General features: G+C 41.6%; 1 protein-coding gene across 4 annotated transcripts in view; it reads left to right on the forward strand.

Moving 5' to 3' along the window:
• Positions 1-13154, forward strand: part of ARHGAP10 (Rho GTPase activating protein 10) — a 335394-nt gene that overhangs the window by 143990 nt on the left and 178250 nt on the right. For all 4 annotated transcript variants that reach the window (XM_007999938.3, XM_073017668.1, XM_073017667.1 and 1 more), the window contains 2 exons: positions 3094-3200; positions 5755-5849. In XM_007999938.3, coding sequence (XP_007998129.1) covers positions 3094-3200; positions 5755-5849 — 202 coding nt within the window. The remainder of the gene's footprint in view (positions 1-3093; positions 3201-5754; positions 5850-13154) is intronic.

The following is a 13154-nucleotide window of genomic DNA, read 5'->3' on the forward strand; positions in this document are numbered from 1 at the left end:
CTTCCCCCTCACCTCTGCCCTCATTACCAATGTACACAGGCACACACATTCATACACACATACACATCCTCCCCTCCCACAACCCTGCCTCACTGTCATCTTAAGGTCAAGGGGGACATATTAGTATTTTTCTCCTTCCTTCATACTATTTTTGTTCCCACCAATCTGAGATAGTTGGTTCTTAGTCAAACCATCAGGAAAACTGCAGATAGTGATAAAAGATATTCCTATGTGGCATCCTAACTTGTAGGGATTTTAGTCTCTGTTGCTGTCTTAGCAAATACACAGTGCACAGATTGTTCTCATTTTGAAAACTGAAGGACCGGTATTTCTTTCAGACTTTGAACATTTGGTCTTATTTTAACAGCTAAGCCCTTAAAGTTTACTACTTCAACTGTAGAACCCAATTGCTAGTTAGCAGGAAGGATGAGAATGTGAAATGTGTCTCTCTTTACTATTTCCCTCCCTCTCCACCCTTAACTGTAATTAGGGTGTTTTCCAGATGTCACTTCATTTAAGTGTGGCTGATTTATAGGACTTTCAATCCAACCTAAAAATTTACTAGTAGAGATGACTTAGGGAAAGGTTACGGGGTATCTGTGCTTTGAATGGAAGTTCATGTTCTATGCAGGCAGCAGGATGGTTGTGCGTTTTCCATTTGCCCTTATTGTGAGCAGTTGTATGATATGGCAGAAGTCCGAATTTTTCTCATACATTATCTTATTAATCTCAGTTTTAAAAATTGAATTTGAAAGAACTAAATTAAAACTCAAGATAGTCTTGACAATGTTAGAATTATTTGTATTGCTTGCCCAAGTGAAAATCGCAGGAAACTTTAATTTTTACATTCATCACCGTTGCCTTTGAGAGAAATTGAACTGAAGCAACGTAACAGTAGTGGTAAAATTCTTTCCTCATTTACTGTATACCCAGCAGTGTGCTAAACTTGTATACAGCTTGTCTCATTTATCCATAAAACAGCCCTATGAAGTATAAGGTACTATTATTATTCCCCATTTATAAATGAAAATGGAGGCACTGAGAGATAAATAATGTTCCCTAGGTCATACAACTACGGAATGCTGGAATTGTCATTCTGAAAGTGGAGTCTGTGTTGGTAACGTCTCCTGTAAATTGCTTGGCGCTTGGACAGGCGTGAAAGAGCATCGTTAGTGTGTATGCCCAGAGCTGGTCGAATGGGCTCTGTTAGTTGTCAGAAGGGGGTGGTAGCTTAAGTAGTGGAAAGGCCTTGATATTTGGGGTCAGAGATTCCGATTTAAGGTTCGGCTTTGTCATTTTCCAGGCATTTGGGCTAAGCTTAATTTTTTTTTAGATTAAAAAGGCAGTAAGTATCATCCTTTCTGGGCAGTTTTTTTTTTTCTTAGAGTTAAATAAAATATCTGAGCAATAGTTTTTCGTGAACCTTAGAACACAGTACAAATGCTGGTTCTTTAAAACACAACAGTGGTTCCCAAATTCAGGTCTTTGGACTAATGATGGTCTGAGATAAAATTGATTTTGGTCTGGTAACCCCTTTCATCTATTACCCCTATCCCAAATAATGTAATCAGCTTTTCCTAAAGCTAGCTAAAAGCATTCCTTTTACATCAGTTATTTTTTTCCCTCCTGAGCTTATCTTTTTTGATTTTTAGGTGTAGAAGCTTTGTTTGTTTGTACATGAAATTACGGTGATAACAGATGTTAATTGCTTTTTTAAAAGTGTCTTGACTCAGTAAAGTAAAAAATTGTCAACTTCTGCTGGGCCTAACCTTTCATTTGTTACGGTTGGACTTGTATTGGCATGTGCAGTTCCAGATGCTAGAGGTCCCTCTGACATACAGCACTGTCCTGTGAGCCCTGATGGTGGTACTGCTGACTTAGAGTGGAAAAGGGGTTCACAGAATGTTCTGGGGCATACTTGGACAGTCACTCCTATTGTCTTAAATTTCTTATTCTTCCTACTTCTTGTTTTTCTTTTTTGCTGAGAGTACAGATGTGAGCCACCATGCCTGGCCATTCTCTTGATTCTTAAGATTTTCTAGACCTTACTGATTACAGTAATGTTAAGCCAGACAATATCAATGTTAATTTATTTTATTTTTTTGACAGTGTTTCTCTGTCACCCAGGCTGGAGTGCAGTGACACGACCTCGGCTCACTGCAACTTCCGCCTCCTGGTTTTAAACCATTCTCCTGCCACACCCTCCCTAGTAGCTGGGATTACAGGCACCCACTACCACGCCCAGCTAATTGTTGTTGTTGTTGTTGTTGTTGTTTTTGAGACGGAGTCTCTGTCACCCAAGCTGGTGTGCAGTGGCACGGTCTCAGCTCACTGCAACTTCCACCTCCTGGGTTCGGGCTGTTCCCCTGCCTCAGCCTCCCGAGTAGCTGGGACTACAGGTGCCTACCACCACCCTGGCTAAATTTTTTGTGTTTTAGTAGAGACGGGGTTTCACCATATTGGCCAGGATGGTCTCCATCTCCTGACTTCATGATCCACCTGCCTTGGCCTCCCAAAGTGCTGGGATTACAGGCATGAACTCCCGCGCCCTGCCCATACTTCATTTTTAAAGGTTAGCTTTCAGTCATCAGTAAGAGCAGCTGCTTACCAGGGTGCTGTTCATGGACTTAAAGTGCACTAGGTGGATTTTTAGACTAGATGCTTCTTAGCACTATGATTCTATAATTCTATCATTTTGAGAGGCCAGAATTAAATCCCAAACCATCTCATATATGGGATGCAACTTTTCAAACTGTTGTGAGCTCTTAATACCTAGAAACAAACAAAAAATTGAGCTTACATTTAAGAGATTTTCAGGTAGGAGATAACTATTGATTTTTCTGGCAAAATATTTAAACAGTATGTCTTTAAATCACTTCCGTGTTGCTAAATCTGTCTTAGAGTTTTGTTTCAAAGCACCTCTTCTTATTTTCCCTTTTCTTATTAGAACCAGCAGTATTGCTGATCTGTTTCATTGATTCAACTGTATCTGTTGCTGCTTTTTAGACTTTTCCTCTTTAGTAATGTATTTATAGCTCTGCATATCTGCTTAATTTATGAGGGAAAATATAAAGGGCTGTTTTTTTGTTGAAGGGCCTGCTCCGTTTGGTTCCAGCTGGGTCAAACACTATTGCATGTATCGAAAAGCAGCGAAGAAGTTCAACATGATCCCATTTGAGCACAGATCTGGAGGGAAACTTGTAAGTATTTGATTCAACATAGAATAGATTTTAGTCTGTCAGAGATAGTGTTTGAGGGTGTCATTTTAATGGTTTATATTCACTGATGATAAATTTTTAGTTTTAAAATCTTTGTTTTGTTTTTAAGGGAAATGGGCCAGAAGACGGAACAATGTATATGTTTTCTGAAATGCATGCTTGGGTTTGAAACCACTAGATTTTTTTTTTGTCTTAATTTAAGTTCTGGGATACATGTGCCGAACGTGCAGGTTTGTTACATAGGTATACATGTGTCATGGTGGTGTGCTGCACCCATCAGCCTGTCATCTACATTAGATAATTCTCCTAATGCTATCCCTCCCGTAGCCCCCCACCCCCTCAGAGGCCCCGGTATGTCATGTTCCCCTCCCTGTTTCTGTATGTTCTTATTGTCAGCTCCCACTTATGAGTGAGAATATGCAGTTTTAACCACTAGGTATTTTTTTAGGTGAACAATAGAATCCTTTTATGTCACTGTTTAAGATAAAGGTAACATTGACAGCAAGCTTTCATGACTCAGTGGTTCCTCAGCATTTATACAATGGAGCTGACTTGCACAAATGTATTCATAGCCTAAAAACAAAGAAGAGTGATCTGTAATAAATTTTACTGTTGTTCAGTTCGTCTTACAAAGTTCTCACATAGGTATTTACAATGCATTTAGTTAACTGCTCCCCCTGAAATAAAAACAACAGAGCATGATAGTAAGAAAAGAGCAAGAAGACCTCACAGAGTTGGCTGTGTAGAAAGGTGATCTCTATATGTATTTTAAATGGAATCTGCAGCTTATTACAATAATTAATAGTCTAGAAACAAAACTCTTTCCACCAATGTTGAACATAATTGATAACACATTTTTAAGAAAGCAGGTTAATTCATTGCTTGCTGGGTGAATGGGTATGGTTTTGCTTAGGTGAATAAAAAAAACAAAACCAAAACCTAAGTTCACTTCTATTTACTTACACGATGCCTTTCCCTGAAAAATATTTAAAGCAGCTTTTAATAAAAATACATTTATATAATAATGACATAGACATGGAAAATTAGTCATGGTGAGGAGAAGAAAGTGAGGATATGGCTCTTGAAGCATCAGGTTTGAGACTAAGTTTCCTGTCAGAGCCAATTCAAGTCCTGAGATATTTCTGCTTAGTGATATCTTTCTGTTTTAGCCTCCAAATAATAAGAATAAATATGTTATGGAATATAGCCAGAGATTTTGAATGTTTGTATATCTTAATGTTATTTAGAGATCTTCACATTCTGGAAAATGTTAAAATGCTCAATAAGTATGTACTCATACTTCGTATAGTTGTTCTTTTACTGAGCACCTGTATTTCTGCATTGCAAATTAAGTAAAGATAAATTCAGGGTGGTTCACATAGGAAAGACAGAAATTGCCTAGCTTAAATGGTTCTAGCTTTAGATTATCAAAATATTTAATCTAGGGTTATTGGTGTACTTTTAGGTTGACTTGTATGGAATTACAATTTTTATAGGCCAAAAATAGTCACATATTGTCTGTGACATGTGGTATGACATAATATGAAATAAATTTTTACACTAAAAAAAGAATACAATAAGACTAACAATATTCCAGTATCTAAAAACTGTACTGTTAATCTACCTTTAAAGGTTAACGTTTGGCCAGGCACAGTGGCTCACGCCTGTAATCCCAGCACTTTGGGAGGCCGAGGCGAGCAGATCACTTAAGGTCAGGAGTTCAAGACTGGCCTGGCCAACATGGTAAAATCCTGTCTCTACTAAAAATATAAAAATTAGCCAGTCATGGTGATGCACACCTGTAATCCCAGCTACTTGGGTGGCTGAGTCACAGAGTTGCTTGAACCCAGGAGGCGGAGTATAGTGAGCCGAGATTGCGCCACTGCACTCCAGCCTGGGCATTTTAAACAAATGATTAAAAAAATAGAGGTTAGTTGCAACTGTGACAGAGCAAGACTGTCAAAAAAAAAAAAAAAAAAAAAGAACATTAGTATTGTCTGGCTTAACATTACCATAATCAGTAATGTCTAGAAAATCTTAAGAATCAAGAGAATGGCCGGGCATGGTGGCTCATGCCTATAATCCCAGCACTTTGGGAGGCTGAGGTGGGTGGATCATCTGAGGTCAGGAGATCGACACCAGCCTGACCAACATGGTGAAACCCTGTCTCTACTGAAAATACAAAAATTAGCCAGGTGTGGTGGTACATGCCTGTAATTCCAGCTACTCAGGAGCCTGAGGCAGGTGAATCACTTGAACCTGGGAGGTGGAGGTTGCAGTGAGCCAAGATTGTGCCACTGCACTCCAGCCTGGGCGAAAGAGCGAGACTCCCTTCTCAAAAGAATCAGGAGAATGACAAAAATGTTAGTATTTCAGATTTTAAATAGCATTTAAAAAGCCATTTTGAAAGAGGATAGGGTAAAGAGAAGGGATTTAAGATCTTGAACCTTGCTCCCCTGCTCTCCAGTATAGAATGGCTGAGTGTTTATATGCTTATCCTGTAGGTTTTGAGACTGTTCAAAATGATTATTTGCAGGGAGACGGAGAGGTGTTCTTTTTGAAAGAATGTACCAAGAGGCATACTGACTCCATTGACAGAAGGTTTTGTTTTGACATAGAAGCTGCTGATCGGTAAGTTATTGGAATCATTGGACATGGTGAAAGAGTCGTTTTAAAAAAATGATTTAAAAAATAGAGGTTACTTGCAACTGTGATTTCTATGGCCTGGGAAAATGTTACCTTGCTATATTTCCAGGCTGTGTGTTCATTCTAAGCCGTTTAATCTTGGTCACTGGGTTTAGCTATGGAGTGATAGTTTCATCTTGATTTAGTTAGGAGTCATTCTAACCAGGGTTGTCACTTAAAAAATAACCTTGGAGGCCAGGTGCAGTGGGTACGCCTGTAATCCTAGCACTTGGGGAGGCCTAGGTAGGCAGATCACCTGAGGTCAGGAGTTCAAGACCATCCTGGCCGACATGGTGAAATCCTGTCTCTACTAAAAATACAAAAATTAGCCAGGCGTGGCGGCGCACACCTGTAGTCCCAGCTACCTGGGAGACTGAGGCAGGAGAACCACTTGAACCCAGGGGGCAGGGGCAGCAGTGAGCCAAGATGGTGCCACTGTACTCCAGCCTGGGCGGACAGAGTGAGACTCCGTCTAAAAGGAAAAAAAAAATTGCCTTGGAGCTTTTCATTGTTGATCCAAGCCTAATTTGTAGCATGAACTGGGTGACAAAGCTAAAAAGGGGTGATAGTAGCTAGCTATTAATGCAGAACAACATTCATTTGTGCTTGTGGGAGTTTTCAGTGTCTACATCCTGTATGTGATGGAGGGTCTTAGGCAAACTCCTTCTGTTTATTCAAAGATGAATTATTTTTTTACTTATTGTATGACTTCTAGTTATTTAGTTGTAAAAGAATCTTTGCCAGAGAGGAAGAAGTAGAAGAGAAAGGGTTGTTTGTCATTATTACGACTTGTCTGGCATTAATTTCTACGTCCTCCAGTAGCATTAAGGAAAATCCTAGTGCTCATAGAATATTTGCTTTTTAATGGCTGACAGTACAGTGATTCCTTGCCAGCCCTGGTTTTGGCAGTAATGGTTTTTAGATAAGGCTGTTCTATGTTTGTACAATAAAAGCTTATGAGATTTGTTAAAGCAAAAGCTCAGGTCAGAACCCAGGAATACAAAAGTAATTGATGCTGCTTCCTCTGTTAGATGATACTCTGGGGGTAGTGCAGAGCAGGAGGAGCAGTGCTTTTATAATAAATGAATTGAGGACCATTTATTGTACATAAAAACAGGCCCTTAAGCACCATGATAATTTTGGCACTACTGTGAAAAGGATGAATGGTTAAATAAGCATTTTGCCAAGATAGGAAAAATATGGAAGAGAATGTCAGTGTAAAAGAGGTTGGATCTTGCTATGTTGCCCAGGCTGGTCTCAAAACTCCTGGACTCAAGCAATCCTCCCACCTTGGCTTCCCAAAGTCATAGGACTACAGGTGTGAGCCACCATGCCTGGCCTAAATTTCAAGCCAGTAAGAATTCTTCCAAATTTTAAATAGGGAATTAGTCAGTGTAACACAAGTCGAGCATACATCTGTGTGCACACACCCATGGGTAGCACTGGATTCCTTTCTGAGTGCCACTGTCGTAAATGCTTCCGTGTTTTATCTCAGCTGTTTCCTTGCCATAGCTCTCTCAGATAGTTGTTACTGTTTCCATTTTATGATGAGAAACTGAGGCACAGAGCTTATGAGCAATTTCCCCAAGGTCACGTAGCTAGTGGTAGTTGAAGAGCTGAGATTTGAACCCCTGCATTCTCCACCTAGAGCCCCATATCTTAACTTTTTCTCTTTTCTTTCTTTCTTTCTTTTTTTTTTTTTCCAGACGAGTCTCACTCTTTTTGCCCAGGCTGGAATGCAGGTGTGCAACCTCGGCTCACTGCAACCTCTGCCTCCCAGGTTCAAGTGGTTCTTCTGCCTTAGCCTCCTGAGTAGCTGAGATTATAGGCGCATGTTACCACACCTGGCTAATTTTTGTATTTTTAGTAGAGACAGGGTTTCACTATGTTGGCCAGGCTGGTCTTGAACTCCTGACTTCAAATGATCCACCCACCTCGGCCTCCCAAAGTGCTGGGATTACAGGCAAGAGCCACTGCACCCAGCTTGAGCCCTACCTCTTTTTTTTTTTTTTTTTTTTTTTTTTTTTTTTTTTGAGACGGAGTCTTGCTCTGTAGCCCGGACTGGAGTGCAGTGGCCGGATCTCAGCTCACTGCAAGCTCCGCCTCCCGGGTTTACGCCATTCTCCTGCCTCAGCCTCCGGAGTAGCTGGGACTACAGGCGCCCGCCACCTCGCCCGGCTAGTTTTTTGTATTTTTAGTAGAGACAGGGTTTCACCGTGTTACCACGGTGCTATAAGCCTCTGCAGATCACCATGTGGTCAGAATGTTTTCTAAATAATTGACAAAGATGTGTTAGCAGTGCTGTCTACTAGAGAATATGTTAAGTGAGGTGAATCTGATTAGTTTTGAAAGCAGGGTGTGTCTATAATTCAATTCAATCACTTTAATCATCCAAAGTATCTGGTTTTCTCTGAGACCTTGATCATCCCCCTTTTTTTTTTTTTTTTTTTGTTAGCCATGATCTTGCTATGATTGGAACTACTCTTCACCCCTCAAAGACGTTGATAAGGGATTCCTATGGAGGTGCTTACACATATGAAGGATAACACTTGTAGGGAGACTCTTGGAACAGGGGAGGACCTTAGGTCGGTGATCTATTCTAGTGGTTTTCAAGTGCTTTACAGGGAGACCGTCTTTTCCAATAAAATTTCATGTTAATGCATATGTAAAGCAAAAAAAGTGGGTTCCCTTATTAGAGAAGCATGGGGGCCTGGATTCCCCCCCTTTTAGCTTCCCTCGTTTTTCTTGCAGAAGTCTCTAATTTACTTCCATTGAGGTCCACAGCTCCTTTCTGGGAACACCTGGCGGGGGACCTAATCTAGTTTAGGTGGTTAAAGAAAGGCACACAGAGGATCTGACATCTAAATTCATAACTAAAGGGTTATCTGGAGTCAGCTGGGATTGAGATTCATGTGCCAGGTAGAGTCAATGTCGCATGTGGAGGCCTGGAGACAGGAGAGGGCATGATGTATTTGAGACACCTAGCGTCACTAGTGCAAGAGCCAGAGAGAATGGGAGAAGAGGCTTGAGATGGGGCAAGGGCCTGAACTTGAAGTGTTTGAACTTAATCCATTAAATAGTTTTAAGCAGGGCAGTAAGTGACAATTATATTTGTATTTCTCAAAGCTCATTCTGGCAGAGTAAGAAAGATCTGGAGTTGGCAAGAGTGGACAAGAGAAAGTCGTTTAAGGACAGAGTGAGAGGGCCAGGATTGGTGTGGTGGCAGTGGGGATGGAGCCAAGTGGGGTAGATCTTTGGGGATAAACGGGGTGTTGCAGTTAGAGGGTGAAGGAGCGGGGAAGGTTTCTGGCTTAGCTAGATGGTACCATTTACTAAGGTGGGAAACAAAGTGGGGGCATAAGGATGGGGGAAGATAGTGAAATTAGTTTGGGTCATTGTATTAGTTAATTTTCATACTGCTATGAAGAAATACCCAAGACTGAGTCATTTATAAAGAAAAAGAGGCTTAGTGGACTCACTGTTCCATATGGTTGGGGAGGCCTCATAATCATGGCGGAAGGCAAAAGAGGAGCAAAGGCACATATTACATGGCAGCAGGCAAGAGAATGTGTGCAGGGAACTGCCCTTTATAAAAACTATTAGATCTCTTAAGACTTATTCACTGTCATGAGAACAGCATGGGAAAAATCCATTCCCATGATTCAGTTACCTCCCACCAGGTCCCTCCCACCGCACATGGGGATTATGGGAGCTATAGTTCAAGATGAGACTTGGGTGGGGGCACAGCCAACCCGTATCAGTCATGTTGAGTTAGATTGCTGTGGGTCATTATGAAGAGAAACCTGGGAGGAAATTGGGTACAGAGCTTGGCGGCTATGGCAGCAATTTGATTGGTTGTTCATGTTTGACCTCCTGAAACTCTCCATCCTTTTACTTCCCTGACAGTTAACTATTCAGGTTCTCCTCAGATCTCTTGGTCTTCTCCAGTTCAGCTGTTGCTCCTTTAAATGTTGCCATTTCCTATAGTTGTTTTTCTGTATCCATTCATTCTCATGGTTTCACACTGAAAGTATATCTCTCTGTAATACGTAGTTTTCTTACCTTTTTCTGTGTTTTGAACTGCTTCTAGAATCTTTAGCTCCTTAATCCTAAAATCTGAGATCTATAATGCTTCCAAATGCAAAACTTTTTTAGCACTGGCATAATGCCACAAGTGGAGAATTCGTACCTGACCTCATATGGTGGGTTGTAGTCAGAACTTTGTTTCACGCACAAAATTATTAAAAATGTTGTACAAAGTTAACTACAGGCTACATGTATAAGGTGTATATGAAACATACATGAATTTCTTGTTGAGATTTGGTTTCCATTCCCAAGGTATCTCGTTTTGTAAGTGCAAATATTCTAAAATCCAAAAAATCTGAAATCCAAAACCCTTCTGGTCACAGGCATTTTGGATAAAGGATACTCAACCTGTGCATTGCCAGCTCTGCTCCTTTTACAATTCTTGGTAATTTCAATATGACTTTAGGTGATCCTTTCAGTGCTTGGCATCTTGATTTGTTAAGTTCCTCTTCTTCAGTGACCTTATTCTTTACTGTACCTCAGCCGTTTTTTCCGGTGTTCATTCCTTAGACCTTGTCATTGCAAGGAACTGCAGTCCTCAGTGATCCGGATTGCAAGACTTTCTCTTTCTAATACCACCTTCTTTCCTAATAAGCACCCTTAGATTCCCCAGTTAAGCCCTACAGTCTGTTGTTGTTCGTGCACTCACTTTCTTCCTTAACTGGTTGAAATTTCATAGTCACTCATCACAGTCCCTTTTTAATACCCTTCACTCCGCTGCTTCTTTCCTTCTTTTTTTTTTTTTTTTTTGAGGCGGAGTCTTGCTCTGTCGCCCAGGCTGGAGTGCAGTGGCACTATCTCGGCTCACTGCAAGCTCCGCCTCCTGGGTTCACGCCATTCTCCTGCCTCAGCCTCCCGAGTAGCAGGGACTACAGGCGCCTGCCACCACGCCCGGCTAATTTTTTTGTATTTTTAGTAGAGATGGGGTTTCACCGTGTTAGCCAGGATGGTCTCGATCTCCTGACCTCGTGATCCACCCATCTCGGCTTCCCAAAGTGCTGGGATTACAGGCTTGAGCCACCGCACCCGGCCTTCTTTCCTTCTTTATTTTGCTTGTTTGCACAATGCCAACTTACGATTCAGTTCTGCCTTCTCTCTTTCTAGAGTAGAGAAGCAAGTTCTACTGTATTCATGGGATCACTTCAGTCCTCCAATAAGCTATTCATGGTAGCCACTGATCCTACTGTGTTTTCTTTTTCTTTTTTTTTCTTTGAGTTGGAGTCTCTGTCACCCAGGCTGGAGTGCAGTGGCACCATCTCCTCTCACCTTAACCTCCGCCTCTCGGGTTCCAGCGATTCTCGTGCCTCAGCCTCCTGAGTAGCTGGGACTACAGGTGTGTGCCACCATACCTGAGTAATTTTTGTATTTTTAGTAGATGGAGTTCACCTTGAACTCCTGAACTCAAGTAATCTGCCTGCCTCGGCCTCCCAAAGTGCTGGGATTACAGGCGTGAGTCACCCTGCCTGGCCCATACTGTATTTCCTTAGTTCCTGTATACTCGCAGTTGAATATTTTTTATTTTCCTCTCTCTCTTAAGCTCTGACACTACCTCCCTTTCCTGATGACTTTGTGTCCTATTTTGTTGTGAAAATAGAAGCTGTAACAAGAGCTCTTTCCTGCTGTAGACACCCACCTCCACCCTCAGTGCCCAGACACCCTGCCTTTCCTCCCTGCCTGTGGGAGCTGCCTGTGTTCCTGAGGGAGGCCAACTCCTCTGTTCAGGTGTTTCCATTTCCTCTTCCCATCCTCTGTCCGCTGCTCCAGGATATTACTCAAGCAACTCTACTTTTTCTTTCTTGTTAACATTAGTTTTGCCTCCCGGCAGCATGTAAAATGCTCTTATTTCATTCATCTTAAAATACAAAAGCCACTACAGCCACCATCACCAATGAAACCACCCTTCCCTTTCATTTACTGCCCATTTTTTAACTCTTATAAACAGCAGCAATTCTTCAAAAAGCTGTTCTATTTATGGCCTCAAATTTCTTTCCTGGCCAGGTGTGGTGGCTCACGCCTGTAATCCCAGCACTTTGGGAGGCCGAGGTGGGCGGATCACCTGAGGTCAGGAGTGCAAGAGACAAGCCTGACCAATGTGGTTAAACCCCATCTCTACTAAAAGTACAAAAATTAGCTGGTTTGGTGGCGGGCGCTTGTAGTCCCAGCTACTCAGGAGGCTGAGACATGAGAATTGCTTGAACCCGGGAGGTGGAGGTTGCAGTGAGCTGAGTTGGCACCACTGCACTCAAGGCTGGGTGACAGAGTGAGACTCCGTGTCAAAAAAAAAAAGAAATTTTTTTTTTTTTGTATTTCTTTCATCTTCTCTTTTGAACTGTCTGCTCAGTCCTTTGCCCTTTCTCTCCATTACAATTGTTTTTGTTGAGGTCATCAGTGGTCTCCCTGTTGCTGTGCCTGGTGGTCAATTCCCGGTACTCATGGTCTTTTCTTCACAGCATCCGTGACATGGCCCATTACTCTCCTCCATCATACGCTTGCTTCAAGGACAGCACACCTCCCTCTCGCATCTCTGGCTTCTTCACTTTTTATACTCCTTTGCAAATTCTTAATTTTCCAGATCCCTGGATGTTGGAGTTCTCTGGGGTTCAGCCCTTCATTGTTTTTGCTCTTCACTCACACTTTTTTATGACCTTGTCCAGCCTTACGACTTTATGTGCCATCCGTATGTTGGTAACTTGCAAATTTATTATCTCTACCTGGATCTTGTCCCTGACCTCCAGCTTCTTATATCCAGCTGCCTACTCAGTATTGCTTCCGGGGTGTCTAAAAGGCATTTCAAACAGTGTAGATGTGGGGAATGGTGATTGTTCTTTGAAAGTTTTCCGGTAAGTCTTGGGAGTGGGAGGGGGGTAGTTACATTCCTCTAACGTGTTACATAGGTATATGAATTCATTCCTGCCATATAGATACTAATATATAAATCTTTACTTTTTCTTAAAAGTTATACATACTTATTTTAAGTCTGAACTTTTTCTAAAGCTCCTTGGTTAACTTGGAAAATAATTTTCTTGGTGTGTTCATATTCTTTAGTCTAAAAGATCAAGCTGCTTTCTAAAAACAATGACAGACCCCCCCCCCCGCCCCACCGCCTTTTAATGGTTTATTTCCTCATTTCTAAACAGAGAAACATCTATTCTGGTTTGCTGTTAC

The sequence above is a fragment of the Chlorocebus sabaeus genome, chromosome 7 (genome assembly GCF_047675955.1).
Source record: "Chlorocebus sabaeus isolate Y175 chromosome 7, mChlSab1.0.hap1, whole genome shotgun sequence".
Classification (NCBI taxonomy): Eukaryota; Metazoa; Chordata; class Mammalia; order Primates; family Cercopithecidae; genus Chlorocebus; species Chlorocebus sabaeus.